Here is an 18,089-nt window from a genome sequence, read left to right on the forward strand (position 1 = left end):
ATGGGAGAGAAAAGTCAGACAAGACTTATAGCTCTAACCAAATGCGAGTACTCAAGTTGAGATTACAGCAGTTGGAGATGTATATTCCCCTAGCCAGTTACTGTGCCATGAGCAATGCCCCAGTTTACAATCGCTTTATGGAAATTACTTTCTTACTTATGGCAGCATTTATATCCTACAGGTTTATCAGATATATAGCATAGTCTAGCATGTGGGTCTGGCTGGTCATGCCACAGAGACTGAAGGGTGGAGAACTTCCCAAATGAGGACTCAGTGGTGAAAGATCTAGGGCAGATCCACTGTTTCTCCCTGTCCTGGCAAATTCTCTGCTCTTTGAGAGTGCAGAGAAAAGACTGTTGCTATAGAGACCAGTGGGGAAATGTACATTATACCACATTTTATATCTTTTTCTAAGGAGACCCTTTAGTCTGAGCCTACCTTCATGTATTTTTGCAGAAAACTAATGCTAATAAAAACCCAAGAGTAACAGTGATATCATATCAAATAATCATCACTTACTTCTAAAGCACCTCTGCCTATAACCCTCTACTCTGTCCAATGCACCAGGACACTGCTAGCAATATTAGCCAGCAATTTGGAATGTGAAAAGACGATAAAACTAAGACAGCAAAAAATGCAACAGGAAGTGGGTTTGGGTTTGGGTTGGGTCCTACCTGGGGATAAATGGAGGTTAATACTTGAGAAAGGACAAAAACAGCTAAATAAAATGTCTTCCAATTTGACTTGTGGGCAGAGAAGGATGAAATAAGCAAGACGGGTACATGTTGTAGCCTACAGCCCAGCTAGGACTTGGCCATGCTGCAAGATCTCACCATGGGATATCCTCTGGGGTATACTGCACATTCAGGTACCAGTGGAAGGTCTCTGAATCATCCAGAGTGCCCACGACATCCCGAAGTGCTTCTCATGCTACTTAAAGGCACTTGCCCTTTTATATCTCCAGCTGACTGCCAGACTTCACGGCTTTGTATTTACCCACTCTACCACGTGTACCTGTTCCACCTGGTTGAGCTCATTTCTGAAGCTCTTTTCTCCTCTGCTGCCATTTTAAAATTTATCCCATTTCCTACTTGTCTTTTGTGATGGTGACAAATCCTTTGGCCTCTCGGACAGTCTGACCTACTGCATGCTGGGCTCTCARGGAAATAATGGTCTTTGTGAGACTACACTGTGAGAGGGCAGTCACCTTGTCTCCAGTGGCATGCCAGCCTAATGGCAGCTGTCCTCCTGGGGATCCTTCAGAACAGAAGCCTAATTTAGTCCTTTGGATGTCAAAGCAGGCTTTCATTCTACCCTTCCCACTCTCAATTTTTTTCCTTAATTCACCGTGACCACTATTTCCTTCCTGATTTGTACTGACTCTGTGGCTTAATTATATTTTCCTCATTATTTATAGTAGCTCCTACAATGTGTTGAGTTGTAATTTCTTCAGGACTGTGTAGAGAACGATCAAAACAAATTTCAGCCTGGTCTTGTTCCACTATATGGTTTACCATTAGGTAGACGTTCCTTCCCTGTCCTGGAAGTGAATACACCAAAAACGTCAGCAAGGCAGATCACTAACGTTATGTTTTATAGAGTGTAATGTAGAACAAGGTTGGAATTAAGCAACTTAATTATGCTGCCTAAGACCAGCTAAAAGTACATAATTTACAAACAAACCTGTCCAACTGCTCACAGTATCTTTGCAGGATGGATCTCTTGCCACAGACTTGTTCTCAGTCCAGTGCATTTTAGTGACAAGTTCTGTGCAGTCCTCCTGAATCTGCACGGGGGGAAAGAATCACCTCTCTTTCCATTACTTCTTTAGCCTGGCTGTGTGTGTGCTTTTTGCTCCTTTCGGGGTCTGTCAAAATCTGCGCATATTACAGGGTTGCCATAAAGCTCTTCTCCACTCTGTCTTACAGCTAGATATGCTCAGTGGTTAGCAGGGAAGAACCAATTCCCCTTTTTCTCCGCTGCTTTACCTTGTGCCCCCTGTGCAGACATATTGGTAGCCCTCCTCTTTGTGTTCCAGTCCCAGCCTTTTTCACTGGCTAATAGGCTTTTAACGCCTACTAGCTGTGAATAAACAACAGAGACACTTACTGCCTGTTACAGGGACTGTAAGCACTTTTAGACTCCAATAATATATGAATAATAATAGAATAACTTTAATGGTAAAATAAAAGCGAAACAATAAATGTAAGAGTTTCTGTCCTCAGGAGCATGTTAATCTAACTTGCAAAGTAATTCTCATCAGTAACAAAATGCAAAAAAAGACCAGTATTACTTTAATAAGATTTACCTGCTTATTTTCATTTGTTTCTGCAAGTGACTGTAACGGTGCTTCATCTCACTCCTAGCCCATTTTTCAGGTGCTTCTCCTCCTGAGCATGTGGTAGGCCAAGTCAGACCCTGGGAAGCACACCGAGTCCTTCCTTCAGATTCAGTACGTCTCTATTAGTACCCACTCCATGCCCTTTAACCATCCCAATGCTTGCCTTTCTCACCGTCACCRCAGCACTGTATTTCAATGCCTGATGACATTGTGCCTGGTGACTTTGTGCCTAACGTGGCAGAAAAGACAGGAATGGGAGGATATGGCAGGATGAAGAAAGATGRTGTCTTTAAGGAGATTGAAGGTCAGTGAGGAAAATAATTGTAAGCTCAGTGTTCTAAAGCCAAGGCAGAATATTAGTGATTATGAAGGCACTTATGAAATTTAGCCTTATCCATTAGGCCAGGGAGAGCTGCTGTAAGCTCAGTGATGCTGCACATTAGCTGTAATGTGAGGAATTCTCCTTTAGTGTCCAAGAGCCCATTAACTCAAGTGGTGGCCACTGCTCATGCCCTTCTCTCTCCATTTGCACAGCTTCCAGCCTGTGTCTCTGTGGCACATGAGTCCCAGTGCTAGACCATAGGCTCATTCAATAGTCATACCCTTGGATGGAAAGTAGGTAGGAAGGTGAACATGCACTCAAGGGAATGGTAGGGAAGCAAGATGTTACGACAGCATCTTAAGCAGAAAGTTTTTTTTATTGGAATGATATTAAATCAACAGAGTGAATGGATCTTTGAATTTGTTTTACTTGGCAAGCTGGCTGGAGAGGCAACTACTTGGTAGCTAAATGAAGATGGCAACTAGCCTTGTAACAGACTGCAGGACATATCTGTCAAGATGCACTACCTTGGCCTCGATGTGCATACTGAATTGGTCCCTGGTGCTGCTCTCTTTTACCTCTACTTTCCCAATGAATGTGAATGTGGTGTCCCTACCCTCTCCACTACGGCCAAGGCTTATGTCTTCCTCTTATGACCTATATAAGGAAGATTCATTCTTTCTCTTCTGGACACAGAGGAAAAGCAAGAAGCACAGTGTTAAGCTGCTACAAGATCCATATTGCTAAGTGCTCAGGTTTTATTTCTTCTCTGTTCTCAGTACCTTCCCTGACAGCTTGAAACCTTCTACAGCTTACTGAGGCCAGGAAGGTGAGGCACAAGAGGGAGGTTTGCTGGAAAAGACAGTCAAGTGTAATAGATATGAACAAGATAACCCTAATAAAAGCAGTCCAGTAGAATACCCAGCTGACTGTCCAGTGACAAGATGAGAGGCACTGGGCACCAATTGAAACACTAGAAATTCTATCTGAACATATCACTTATTCTCTGTGATGTTTGTTGAATACTGGAACAGATTGCGCAGACAGACCGTGGAGCCTTCAGTCCTGGAGATATTCAAAATCCAGTTGTTATGGTCGTGGACAACCTACTGTAGATGACCCTGCCTGAGCAGGGTAGTTGACCAGATGGTCTCGAGAGATCCCTTCCAACCTCGACTATTCTGTGATTACTAGCCACATTGGGCTTGTAATATGCCTAGCCCTGGGAAGTACCTTGTCATCTGCCTGTATCCTCTGTCAGCACCTGTGTTCCATTTTGGTTTGAACAGGGTTGCCCGGATTTTAGCCTGTCTTCCATCTTCCAACTCATTGCAAATAAAGCCCAGGTAAATGCCTTTCAATAGTAGACTGCTTTATGAAACCAAGGCTCACACAGCTAAGAAGTGCAGCTGCTGAGACTGAAAGACTGATGACAGCAATGGTGACGTCTCTACAGCGGCTGCATTAAATCCCAGCAGGGATGAGCATGCTGACCCTGTGCAGGAAGGAAAGGGTTGTCCTCTTGTGCCAGATGCAGCATGAGAGGAGTAGCTTTCTGCTCCTGCTTGGGAGGATAGCTGTATATATCTGTTGATATAGATTGATAAATATAAATATATAGATATAGTTCTGTCCCAACAGGGCTAATGTCAAGCTTCTAGAGTCTGGAAGACACAAAATACTCCTCTAGAATTTACTGTCTCATCAGGGCTCTCAATTCAGAATTCATTTGCTCAGCTGCACTTGCCCCCTTACAACAAAAAAAACTAGGACTTTCTTCACTATTCTTGGAGACAGTAAAAACAGACCAGGACACAGCTAATAAATAAGACAAATTTAATCATAAACAGTGTACATATTTATAGATAGGGACGGAGAAATAGTCAGAAAGGTGTTGCCCTGGCACCAGGGATAAAAGAACAGTGTATTTTATCAGTCAATATACAGTACCAATGAAGAGTGGAGCTGACAAATGATGATGAGATTTTGATTCCCAGAGGCTAATTTTCACAAACATTCATCATTCTTGGTTTTCTGTCAGATTACAGAACGAATTAGGTCACAGCTCTGACCAAGATGCAGCCAAGAATAGAATTTGATGGTGAGGGAGGGACGAGAATATCCAAATGCTCTTCTGAGGTATATATAACATATATACTCTACTGTTATGTACAGTCCAGGGGCCATGCTCTGCCCATAGTTATGCATGCACACCTCTCATTTCAGTCAGCGAGAGTGGCAAGCTCATATCTGAGAGAATATATTTGGCTTTCAGGGCATACAGGAGCGTAGCATACCAAGCAATAAAGCCAGAAGCCAGACAAGGAGAGAGCTTAAGACAAGCTTAGACTGAGCTGAGAAAGGGAATAAGAAAGTGGTGGTCCCAGATTTATTTGGCCAGTCCAATCTTATATAGACAACCAGCACAAAGCTTCTGTTCTGAAGAACTTCTGTAGTGCGATCATTTCCACCAACGTAAGCTTTGTCAGAAGTCAAGTAAAACCATGAACAAAACGACTAAATGTTAACAGAAGACATATGATGGAGCTGATCCCAGATCAAGAGGCCACATCCATTCAGTTCTTAATTTTAAAGGAAAACTCAACCCTGCTTCTGAAATGGTCTAAGTCAACACATGAATCTGGTCAGCCCCAGTTGTCACAGGCACACAGAAAGAACCATTTTTCCAGCGGCCAGCAGGGCAAAGGGTGGCATTTGTACTATAGTGTTCAGAATTGGGATTGCTGCTGTGAGAAAGAATACCACACTAGGCTTGCAAAGCATTCAAATGTATTGGTTTTTTACAGTACAATTTCACTCTCAATCAATGTACACATTATTTAGATTTACAGCTGAAACACACTTTTTATTTCTAAAAATCAGACACTTTTCATTTCAAACACACTAGCCATCTGGTTTTGCTAGGAAACCACCCCCAGACAATAAAAAACCAAAACAAAATCAATAATAAAAACCAACATTCTTGTCAATGTCAAATTACAGCTGTCCCAGCAAACATAAAATCAAGATCTTTTGAATGCAGGTCACCTCAGAAGTGAGTTAGAATCATGTGTTTGCATACAGAGTCCACTCCCAATCTAGGAAACCTCAGTAAGAYTGTTGTCCTTAGAAACATAAGTTTCATATTTTTAAGGGAGTGCTCCATGCATGTATGCAAATACACATGCGCGCACACACACACACACACACACACACACACCACAGACATAGACACACATCCTTCTCTCTTTCAGCAAGAGCTGCACACCACTGGGATAGCTGTTAATGCCTTCTGTGCATTATTGACCTACTTTCTTTGTAGGCATGAGGTTGAAATGTCTTTACTTCTCAAGTCTATGGTCTTTAGACAAAAAGGGCAACGAAGAGGAACTACATTACAAAGACAAAGAAATGCAGTCACATATCAGGCATACGATTTTTCCCAGTCATTTACAAGAACAATATTATTTATGTTCATGATTCAGTAGAACTCTAGGAAGAGTTATCCTTTTGCCATACTGGGCTTTCTCAATTGATTGAACCCAGTAAGCCCATTCTGGGCTTTTGCAGACTGTTTTTCTTTAAGGCACTACATGTGGATGACGACTTCAGAGAGAATGGCTAGCAGCCTTCACTGGATAGTGCATTTCTCCCTCTCCCTTGATTGACCTTCCCTGAGAACTTTTGATTTGATATACTTCAGATCGCTGTTAACACTTGGCCGGCGAGCAAAGGGAGAGATCATGCCATAGGCATCCATATCCTTGACCCGGCGCATTCGGAAGGATTTCTGTTGGAACGTGTCACCATACTGAATGGAAATTTTTCTGTGGAGGGCAGGGCTCATCTCATGAGGTAGCTTGGCCATGCTGAAGAGGACGTAGAACATTTCATCCACATTGGTGTTCTTCTTGGCTGAAACTTCAAAGTAAGCACAATTTTCATCGCTGGCAACAAGGTTCTCACCTTCATCTGAACGCACCTTGCGGAAGATTTCACTGTGGTCGTTCTTGTTGCCACAGATCACCATGGGGAGGTCAGCTGATTCCTTGGTCTTGTTCTTCAGGCAGGATTTTACCTCAAGGATCTGTTTCTGGAGTCTCTTGACCTCATCAAAGGATTCTCTGTTGTCCAAGCTGAACACCAGAATGAAAACATCTCCTGTAAATGAAAAAGGAAACCATAAATGTTTGTTCATCGCTGCCTTTGTCAGAGGATCTAACTTTAAAAAAGCAGTAAGTTTGTTGCTGTTGCCTCCCCCATATTTTTTCTCTTTGGTCCTGTTTGTCTTTTGAATGTCTTCACTCTGAGGTACTTTAATTTCAGTTTTTCTTCTAACTCCACTGCCTGCTCCTTTCTGTAGTGCTGTGGAAATGACTTATGACTATGATGTTAATTCCAGCATATCTGAGTAAGTATTTCTAGGTTGCACTGGCCTTGCTGCTGTTGCCTATTTATTTGTATTGTCTTCTGTTTCTATCTCAGCTCTGCTGCATTGCTTTTCTTTTTTCTTGCTTTCATCTGTATCTCTGTAAAACACAACCTGTTCTGATGCTAAGAACTAGTAGCTACTCAGCCTTGACCTTTTGATTATACAAGACAAGAAGCACACCTGAACAGAAGCTTTACATGTGGTCAGTCCTGAATGCCTGAGTCAGGCTTGAGAAGTTTCCCAGTGTTCAGTGCTCTGCTGCCATTTCATTTGTTCAAGAGAAACAGGCCATGGAAAAAAAGAAATGTATAAATGACACAGATCTCTTGGCATTTCCTTTTGACATTTCCTGACTTACAATTCATTTTGCAAATATAAAATAACACAAATCGTTGCCTTTTGAATGGCATTCATGTGGAATGTGCTAAGAGCTTTCAAGGACAAAAGCTTGCATCCTCACCTCAAAAATCAGCACTAGAATCCCATACAACACAGACTATAGTCTGGTCTGATATGAACCTCATGTTTCACTGGCTAGCCAGAAGTGTAGAGAACAGGTCTGAAAAGTAGGGGTTTTGTGAGTTGTGGCTGAATACATGTCCACTGTCACTTTCATAGTTAAAGAATACATTACCTCACAGCAGGAACTGCTTGGCAGTGAGAACATTTAAAATAAGCCCACCATTTTCCCTTTTTCCTCCCTAATTCATTTGATTAACTATAGGCTAAGGAGAAAGGCTAAAAGTAGACACAACCTTAGAGTGATTTTTTTCCACTGGAATTTCAAATCAAAGGAATCGGGCTGGAACTTTAAAGAAAAAAAAATCTTTGAGCTCTTCCTGTTTTGAATTCCTTTTCTGTGCAGTTTACACTTGCTTTTCACTGCTTGTATCTTGTAATGACAGGCTTCTTTTGCCCCTTGCTGCTTTTTATTCCTATGAGATTTTATTGAACCACTCATCTGTGACTGCAATAAGAAATACTGGATCAAGAGGAGATGGCAGCAGAGGAGAGAAATAAACTAGATGGGAAATTCTGATTTCAGAATTTCATTCAGTGAACTCCCTTGTGGATAATGCACTATCTACAACATCTGGATCATCCCAGCCATTAAATAACTCTCAAGAGAGCTGCATGTTTCAACAACATCCAACAGTCCCTTTAGCTACCTCCCAAATCCTTCTTATCACCAAAACCCAACAATCTCAAGGCTACAGTTTTCAAGCAAATGTCTATTGTTACTGTCTTTCACTCACCATTCCCCATCTGCAAACCTTCCTCCATTTTCTCACCTGTCAGGATAGAAAGCCTCCTCATAGCAGGGAAAGGGTGATTCCCAGAGGTGTCCAAGATGTCCAGCTGATACATATCTCCCCGAATGTTGTAGACCTTGCGGTGAAAATCCTCAATGGTGGGAGTGTACTGGTCCTCAAACCGGCCATTGAGAAAGCGTGAGACAATGGAGCTTTTGCCTACTCTGGAGGCTCCCAGGACTACCATGCGGTATGAATTCTTGGCTGGCACATTCAGGGTGCAGTTCCCACCGGACATGGTCTTCATCATTGCTTGCTCCTGAAAGAGGAAATGGCACAGTTGGAGGAGAGACCAGAAACTAGATGGAAGACRAAGAACAGCTCCTTAGCACAAGCTTGTCAAAGAGCACCCTGTATCAGTTTGTTGTGTAAAGCAGAATACCTGGTCCTGGTCAGCAGATCAATGGTCCATAAAAAAATCCTTTCACTGGAAATGATTTCATTTTTTTCWGTCTTACTTCCAGAGCATGGTTTGTTTGTTTGTTTTTAAAGTCATATCAAAATGAATATATTTACACTGAAAAGATTGTATTTTTGAATTGTATTTTGCTATTTTCAYTAAACATCAAGGGCTAATTTTATCAGCTGTGCCTGAACTTGGGCACTAGGTTCCCTCTCACCATCTGTGTCACTTAGACTTTACCAGATTTTACAGTAGAGCTTGGTTCCCTTTTAGATGCATAAAGACAGAGGTCAGATTTCCCAATATGTTTCATCCACTGCGTTTACCATTAAGACCTAGACTACTTTGGGTGCCTAAATAGGAAGAGTTTGTGATACTAATTTTCTGATACCAACCAGGAATCAGACAGAATACAAGAATCACAGTTGACATCAGTGGTAGCTAGACTTCTCATKAAATAATTGGTCTATAACCATAGCCTATATTGCCAATGCAGGGAATTGGAGGCACAAAACAGCATTGGCTGACGATAAATTCAAAGATCTGCACCTTCAGTAACATTTTGCAAACCAGATTTTAATCTAAGTGTTTGGTTGGGAACTCCCTATGAACAAACTGTCAATATTTCAAATCCCATTGCCTTGCAACAGCATAACTGGCAGCAGATAGCTTTGTGGAAATGCCCATTTCATGGACATTTTAGTCTTTATACATACACAACTGTAGCAGGTATCACAGTTCTTGAGGGTGCTAAGTATAAGCAGATGAAAAGAAGACAGCCATCTTATGTAACTATCAGACAATATTTCTGATCCCTGACAAACAAAAATGAGTCTAAAGATCTTGGCGAYTGCATTTTGATGTAGTGCTCAGGTATAGGAGAACTTGATAGGAAAAGAAAAGATGAAATGAGGATTACGCAGCCATTTTTCAATTACAACTGCAAGCSCATAGTGCCCTGAAAGGAAAAATATTACCCTAGTGTGTGGAAAGCTAACTGTCTGAGCAAAGAAGACGCTTTTTGGACAGAGTTTATTTTAGTTACTAGGATCTTATTAAAGAAAAATCAAGTTCCCACTATGTTGCTTATTTAACTTAGGTATTATTTATTTAATACTACAATTTGAGTACTCTGTGTACACTGGAAGATCATTTCTCAGTTCAGATTTGGATTCCTGTTTTTCTCTTGAGCAAACTTTATCTCCCAAGCTTTTATGTAGCTGACGCTTAYTTGAGTCAAAAACTTAAAATCTTTTACTTTGTTTAACATGTGCTAAGTATCAAAGCAGAAATAAAGATATAGCCAGTGCTAAATAAAGAAGTCTCTGAATTCTGAGCCAGCATCCTTACAAGTGCTGTACTATAGCCCAAGGCAACAGCAAAACATTATTATTTATTATTATTGTTATCATTTGCTGCACATTGGCAGCATGTTCAGCTCCATATAAAGCACAGAAGAAAATGCAGTGTTTTCCTTAGGGAAACTTACATCCTAAATTAAATTCAGATGAGAGTACAGTACAATATTAGAGGCCAGCAGTAATGTCAGATTGTAACTTTGGACACACACACACATATACCCACACARAAGTATGGGCCTGGTACTGTAAGTGAGAATGCTATAGCAAGATAGACTGCAAGGAGCACACCTGGTTTTTGGATTGAACTCTATGTTTTGCATAAAACAGGACACATCATCAGTGAAGAGATAACAAATTTCATCTCTGAAACAATGCTGCCATGTACACTGGCTGTCCTTTCCCCCATAGCCAGTTCAGTAGTGTTTTGCTTCCATGGGCCAGCTAAATGATGATAGAGCTGGGATAGTCCTTAACTCCCTTGAGCTTTATTTAGCAGACAGAGAAAATGAGGTAAATAGATTTTGTGAGAGAACCTTCAAACTTCTCTACAGCCCAGGTTCAGTATTTAAAAATGTGTCAGCTCTTCAAAGTGGGTTGAACTGGTATAGCTGCATGACTGCAAGCAGGCTATGTTGATTCACACCTGCTGAAGATTAGTTTCATAAAACTTGCTTTGGGAGCATCTGGAAGTGAACATGGATATGCTTTTTAAGCAAGCATCTTACTTGTGCAGAGCATGCATGGTGGGGGACCTGATCCTGTTCAGCACCTTTACAAGCCAGAATCCTACAAATTATACTACTGACTGACAGGTAGGCAGCAAACTGTTAACAATTACAGGAATACCTGTCACACAGCAAAGGAGATGAACTGTGCCATTGCACCTGCTTGGATGATTATTTTTGTACTTCTAAYGTAGTGCCTCTATGAGGCACTTCTATCCTCTACCTTGAATTAAATTGTACTGTCTTAAATTTCAGTTAATGACATTTTAAGGTGAACACCTAGGAAAAAGACTTGATACCATCACTGTTCCACAGATGGGGAGAGTAAGGCACAGGGGAGCTTGGGACCATTCAAGATCATACAAATGAGGATCATGAACAGACTCCAGGACTCCCATCAGGCAAACTTTTTCTCCTTTCCACCTTTCTTCAGTCTTGCATTTCTGGTCACTAAATCACACTGCCTCCCATCTCCTTCAAAAATAAAACCTTATGCACAGAAGTGTGTTTTTTTCAGGACACTTTGCCCTAAAGATGTACATGCACTAAGGAGGAAGAAGGGGTGTGAGGGCATCCAAAGTTTAAGGTATTAAATAGCTACCTAGTGCTGCCTTCATTCTGTCTGTCAAGGTATTCAGTCAAAAAGATTCCTGTACTTTCCTGACTGCATTTCATTTCACATGGAGTTAAAAGATACTTTTCAACACTTTGATTCCTAGAGTGGCTACTCATCTCATCACCTCTGCTGCAAATYTGACTCAAAGTATGCTGTTGAACCAGGAGCTTATTTCTGTGTTTTGTGCTCTCTCTTCTTATCCCTTCACTCCAGTTTCTCTCTAGTTGAATACAATCTTTCTTATTCCTTCCTCTGAAATGGAGAGAAATTTCAACTCTCATACCTGGGGTGGTGAGGGGAGCACAGGGGACTCGTACATTGAAAAAGATTTAAGACAGAAGAAAGGAAATAGAAAGACACCACATGTTCATGTACTAAATAAAGCAAAATCAATCTGAAGAGAGTGAGGAGACAAACAACCTCCAGCTGGCTTTAATCTACATCTTTTCCTTCCAGTTTATTAAATGCTGAAGTATAGAGTAAGTCCCAGTGGTACCTTTTGGTTTATGCACTGGATTGATGATAGAATTTTTACATTAATATTTTATGCCACAGAGATTTCAAAATGTCATAGAAATGACGCAATGAGCATTTTCTCCACTTAATAAAGGAGAAGGCTTAGGCACACAAAGAGTGCTGAAACAGTTGTCTGAAATCAGCATTAAAACCCATTTCTTTTGACTCCCTGTGTCTCCTACTACCTGCTAACCAATATGGTTTGGTTTCCAGGTACTCTTCATACTGAATGACAATACGTCTGCTTTTGCTTGCTCTGCAAAACGTTTGTCTAAATTGCAGTGARGTGCTTAAAGCATGCATTTACCTGCTTAAAGCTTTTATACCTTAATTTTCAATCCGCCCATCATAGGATGTCATAACATCTGCCTATATGTTCCATMCCCATCCCCATCTATCAATAGACTTTTGAAGCGCCTCACTTGTGCTCCACAGTCTTTATCTATTGTTTATGTTTCTATTTCCCCCATATATAAATCACTGCATCCAGCTAAAAAAGACATAGGTAGAAGCAAACTGTACCATGCATAACATACCTGCCACTTGTTAGTCACTGCTAGCACCCCCCAAATTTTCATGCACACAGATATCACTCCTGTGGGACACCAGTCTTCTGACTGTTATCCCAAATTCCATGCTACTTTCTTACCTCTCTTTCTTTGGAGAAGTCCTGGGTCTTGGTGTAGTCTGATAAAGCTGATGGTTTTAATCAGGGGCTGCTGCTGCTGTAAAAGGCTGTTGTTCTCTGTATCCCACGTTGCTGCTCTGGGCTTAGTTGTTCACCAATATTTTCTGGGACCTTAGCAGGATTGGGAAGGACTGTAGGATTGCAGGAAATGGTCCCCCATGGATAGTAATTACTGGATCAGGCAACTGACATGGACTAAAGAARGGTCTCAGAACCAGTGATAGTTTTTCCCTCTTATGAGATGAGCTCTTCTGACAGCCTCAGTTCAAGAGGAGATGCAGAGTGTCTTCCACACCCACTGGCTTTTCTTGCAAGTTGCGTTTCGCAGGCTCCACAGGGTGGAAAGGGTCTCTGGAGCGACACCTAGTTGTACAGGGTCGCGGATGCATCCGTCTGGCCCACCCTGCCTCTAWGCTGCCTCAGACCCATGGGGAAAAACCACAGAGGGCATGGAAGTTRCCTATGGCAGTGGGGTCTATAAACTTTTGTTTCCTTGAGTCTTACCTGGCACCACTCTGCCACTAACTTCTTTTTTTTTTCTGATCTGAGATTTGTTTAAAAATGTTCTCTTTCCAGGTGAAAAGGGGCTTTTCTTTACATTTGCCAATTAAGTCTTTCTTCTTCCCTCCCTGCCTTTCTCTCTCTCTTGCTCTCACTACTGACAAATTGCAGATTTTCCTTCTGTAGGACTCAGATAATTGGCTCAACTCCTCCCTTGAAGTCAGTGTCAGACAAGGGAAGGACGGGTGCTGAGGGGGTGGGATTTTGTGCCTATTGAAAAATCCTTTCTTTTTTCTTTTAAACAGAAAGTTGATATGTGTTCCAGACTGCAAATTCTCCTTCTTTCCACAAGAGACATGTACGTATGCCTGTGTGGGGAATGAGTTAGTATATGTGTGTAACAGAGACAGAGACTTCACTTACTTTGCAAACCRTAAATTCATAAGCTGTTCCTAAAAGCTCTTTACTTCTGTGCTATTTTCTCTTAGACAGAAGTGAACTGACTCATYTCCCATGTAAGGGCTTTCTGTCCTTAATTTCTATAATTCTTTTGTTGTATGGGATATTTTCTCCTGTTCTCTTAGGAATGCTTGTTGGTTTTGATTAAGAAATAAGGAAACTCTGTAAGTCCTATTATTTTATTAATATTTAAATAAATAGAAAGCTAAATTAGAATTGGGCAATAATGTTTGAGTTTGGTGAAAAAAGTGAAAAAAAAAGATCAGACAAAGTGAAACTAGGGAGGACTAGGGAGGAGCAAAATAAAAGAAACACAAAAAAGGATGAATAGTTGAATTCAGGGAGTTTGATCCAACTTCAGATTAAATACTAAATTTGTAATATATTTGACCATTTATTGACTCCAATTTTTCTTCTGTTTGAACTGAAGTTATAGTTTAGATCTACAAGGCTGTACTGAAAGAAGATATCAAAGAAGTTCAATTTGACAGTGTTGAAATTAACTATTTCCCACTTGCAACTTTTATTCAGAAAAAGGAGAACAAAAATACTTCAAGATTTTGAAGATACTTTGGCAATAAACAGAAAAAAGAATCATCTTCCAAATTCACATCTAGTTTCAGATCTCTCAAAATAGTCTCTCTTTTTCTTTAAGCCAGTTTACTCTTCTTTGAACGAAAAGATTCTTGCCACTACATCAGTAAGATGCCTCTTCTAGAGAAAATTCTCCCATCCAGAAGTCCTGCTGTTTTACAAAGAACTCATTATATTCTTTACTTTTTTTCATCCATGCAGCAAGATCATCTTCTCTGCAGACCACAGCTTAGCCTTAAAGTATAGTGAGATTTCTGCTGTCATCCTCAGAATAACTCTTCCTTCCTTAGCCCATGTCCAGGCATTGTGCATGAGCACAACTGTCTATGTCTAGCTTTCACGTCTCCCTGCAGTATCTGCCTCTCCTCTGCCAGTACTGCACAGCAGTGAAGAGCAGCTGTTGACAAGGATTCCACATCTGTCTGTATGCACATGTGTGCATCTCTCTGTGCAGACAGGATTTGAACACTGCAACATGGGCTATGAGATAGGTTGCGCTATAGCAGAAGAGAGCTGTCTGTGAAAGGCAGCAGCTCCCATAAGGTTATGCCTGAGCATGGAGAGGATTTGGGGCCCAGAGAAAACACAACATTGGTTACATTTGGGAAATAATATCTCCTGACTTTTCCCCAGTGCAGTTAACTAAATTTGGGAAGGATGAGCATARCTTAACATAGCACCATTAAAACAGTGCTGACTTCTTCCAAGGTTACCAAAGGGAACTGGTGATGAGGCATGACTGAACTCAGCTCTTTTTAGAACACAATACTAGGACTCTCTCATCAGCTCCTGAATCTTTTCTCTTTGGCGCAAAGTAAAGTAGCCATTTTATGGCTCAGATAATATTTTGAAATAAGATACAATGTTCTTCATTGCTAAGACGTTGGTTCAGATCAAACCTGGGTAAGTATGGACCAAGAGCCGTCATCTTCTGGTGGGTGGTCAACTGCATATGTAGTTTAGATCCAAACAGAAAGGGACCTACATCCCAGTATCATTGCCATGGGGGTAATTGCTGCTGCTAGAACTATCAAAGAGGTTAAGCCCTGTATGCTACAGAGAATAAATTCCACTTTCTTCTGTATAGATCATATACAGAGTGCACAACTTCCTTGTCAGACAGAAAAGAACTGTAGTCATCATAGAGATTATCTCATCAGCCTGGGATCTCAGCCTACTCAAGTTCTTTTGTAAACCACGTTCAAAAGACGTTCCTAGCTGGCTTCACCAAGCCCACCTTCACACAGAGCTATCTTCTTCAGCATTTAAATTAGCCAATCAAGTTCCTCAAGTTCTATCAAAATAGTAATGTACTTGACTAGGCACCTTAGTTTTATTTGATGTCTCAGCAAATGGTTAGTAAAATAATAAATTACTGTTGAAGTAAGCCTTTGAAAGATAATTGCCAATTATGACCCTTGAGACTGCTTGAGGGCTGTTGCTATAGTTTTTTTGTTTGCTTGCTGTGTTTTTCTGGTATGTTTGCAGTTCAAGAGTTGACAGAAAGCCAGGATTTTATGCCTTCCTTCAGTGATCAGGAGACCAGAGATCAAAATTCCCTGCTTCTCCCAGACTCCTGAGGGACTCTTGTGAAGAAGTAAGTTTAATTTTTTTCTATACCTGCTCCCATCCGAGAAGTAAGGATGAAAGCACTTATTTGTTTTTAGGGCTACAAGAGGAATAAATGGGTCAGAGATGATGTAGCGCTCTCCTATTGTGATAATGAAGGCCTTATAAGTACACTAGACATGTAAGTAGTGATCCAGAACATGAAGTCACAGAAGTGAGCAAGGAAACTAAAGTTAGCTCGATTCGTAGTGCTGTGATAATGTTTTCTGTAAGCACCATTGCTGTCGTACCTCTGTGCATAAGAAGGTAGTTCCCAATGAAGAAGTCAAAGCCATTGTCAGATAACAAAAAATATTTCCCATCTCAGCATTTTTATCGAGCTAGTCAGAGACTATCAACCTTTCTTAGAGCTTATAGATATTTAGCAATTTAAAAGACAGTCATACAATGAATTACTCTTTGGAGACATTTCCTTCTCCTACTCCTCAATTTGTAAAGAAAGCCTCAGCAATTAGTCTAGTTAGAGTTTCAGTTGGCTAATGCAATCACAGAGGATTACAGGCTGTGGCTGTAGAGAACCACCACCCCTATAAGTAATACCCCTCTGGGTGACATTGGCCATGGCTTACGGGGCAGTCCTGCATTCTGGGGATCAGGTGTAAGAGAGACAAGAGAAATGGAACATGTGGCAGATGGCTAAACAGCATGATTTATATAGGACTAATTGAAAGGAAATGACTTTGCTCTATATACTGGTTCAGAGGCAGAGGATCGTTAACATGAGTAGCTGTTGTCTCTGAGGCTGGCCTGAGGGTCTTGCTGGCTTGTCCATGTGGCTGCCTTAGCTGCAGAAGATGTTGCAGTTGCAGATGTTGCTGGTAGACAAACAGCTGTGCTTATTTTGTATTTTGGCTTTGCTTAGACCATGGATGAACACAGAAGGAAGACTAGAGAGGGCAAGGCAGGGGAAGAGGGTGAGATGTTGCAGGGAAAGGCTGTGTAGAAAGATTTACAGATGAACAAGGAAGAAGCAAAAAATACTGTTGACTTGCCTGGTGCTAGCTGCCTGGCTCTAAGCGCACGTGAAGACCAAAAATGAAATGACTTACTCTCTAGTGGGACACACAAACTGGCAAGTGCCTCAGAGCAAACCCCTAAGAGGAGTTGCCCCCTTTCTATAGAGAGGTGCAGCTTCCCCAGACCAGATTGACGGTTTCCTCACTGGGCTTGTGGGGCCACCTCTCCCAGGCAGTGAACACAAAAAGTGATCAGCACAGCACCAGGATCTATGACAGCATGGGCTCAATCTATGACAGCATGGGCTCATGTGGCAGAGGCATCACTGTCATTAGTCTTTTACACCTTCTGCAGCCCCAGGTATTGCCCACAGCTGGAGATGGAGACTGATATGATGGGCTGATGCAGCAGGACCAATCTATTTTTCCCCACCTTAAGGAAAATGACAGGAATGACAATCRCATGCCATTCAGCTTTGGTCAGAATTAATTCAAGACAAAAGATGTTCCAAGGCTTTTGTCTCCTCTTTAAAAGCAAATGCAAGAGAGATTAAATATTTAAACCAGCTTTTCTCTCTCTTTTCCTATTCATTTTCATTCCCCTCATTATTCAGTAAAGCAGGCTCATTCTTCCACCCCCTCACCTTCCCTCCCTCCCTCCTACATTCATTTCTCCTGCTTGGTAACCTTCCCTTCAAGCAATGCCAAAAAGTTATTGTTCAAGAGGCAGTAAACTGCAGGTCCCAAACCATATTCTGAACAGCAAGTAGATTAGCAGTTGTGACTATTACTGCCCCTGTGTTATCTTCACCCCCTGGCATTTAAACTTGGTGAAAGGGTCTCCAGTAGTCTTACAGTAACTGAGGAAATAAGTGGTAATCATCAGTTATAAACAAGAACAAGAACACCTGGAATTTAGAGGTAGCTGGAGAAAGCACACATTTGAGGAAATGGTGACCTGTCTTATTTTCCTCGTCCTTTCACAGAACTTGTTTGTGACTTTGGGTAATTTCTCAGTATCCCAGGGTGCAAAATGGGTTAATAATATTTACTCAGATCCCTGGAAAATGGAAAAGCAGTGCTATGAAGAACATCCAAGTCACCTGTTATTTGCTGTGTTTGCTATGAATCATGTTTTAATTACATTTTAATTAAATATTTTTGAGAGAAGATTGCATTTTTAGTCTCTCTCCTTTCCTTTTGTTAGTAAGGACATATCATGTCCAAGCTTCC

The 18,089-nt window shown here is 41.2% G+C and overlaps 1 protein-coding gene across 1 annotated transcript; it reads right to left on the bottom strand.

Moving 5' to 3' along the window:
• Positions 1-4,485: 4,485 nt before the first annotated feature.
• RASD2 (RASD family member 2) lies at positions 4,486-13,335 on the bottom strand. The gene is made up of 3 exons (XM_085323407.1): positions 12,679-13,335; positions 8,388-8,667; positions 4,486-6,824 (listed from the first exon to the last, which is right to left on the bottom strand). Exons 2-3 carry the CDS (start codon positions 8,656-8,658, stop codon positions 6,295-6,297), a joined length of 801 nt encoding a protein of 266 aa, XP_085179533.1. The 5' UTR covers positions 8,659-8,667; positions 12,679-13,335; the 3' UTR covers positions 4,486-6,294.
• Between the last annotated feature and the right edge of the window lie 4,754 nt (positions 13,336-18,089).

This window comes from Rhea americana, unplaced genomic scaffold, assembly GCF_003343005.1.
Source record: "Rhea americana isolate MKP2758 unplaced genomic scaffold, rheAme1 scaffold_85, whole genome shotgun sequence".
In the NCBI taxonomy this organism is placed as follows: domain Eukaryota; kingdom Metazoa; phylum Chordata; class Aves; order Rheiformes; family Rheidae; genus Rhea; species Rhea americana.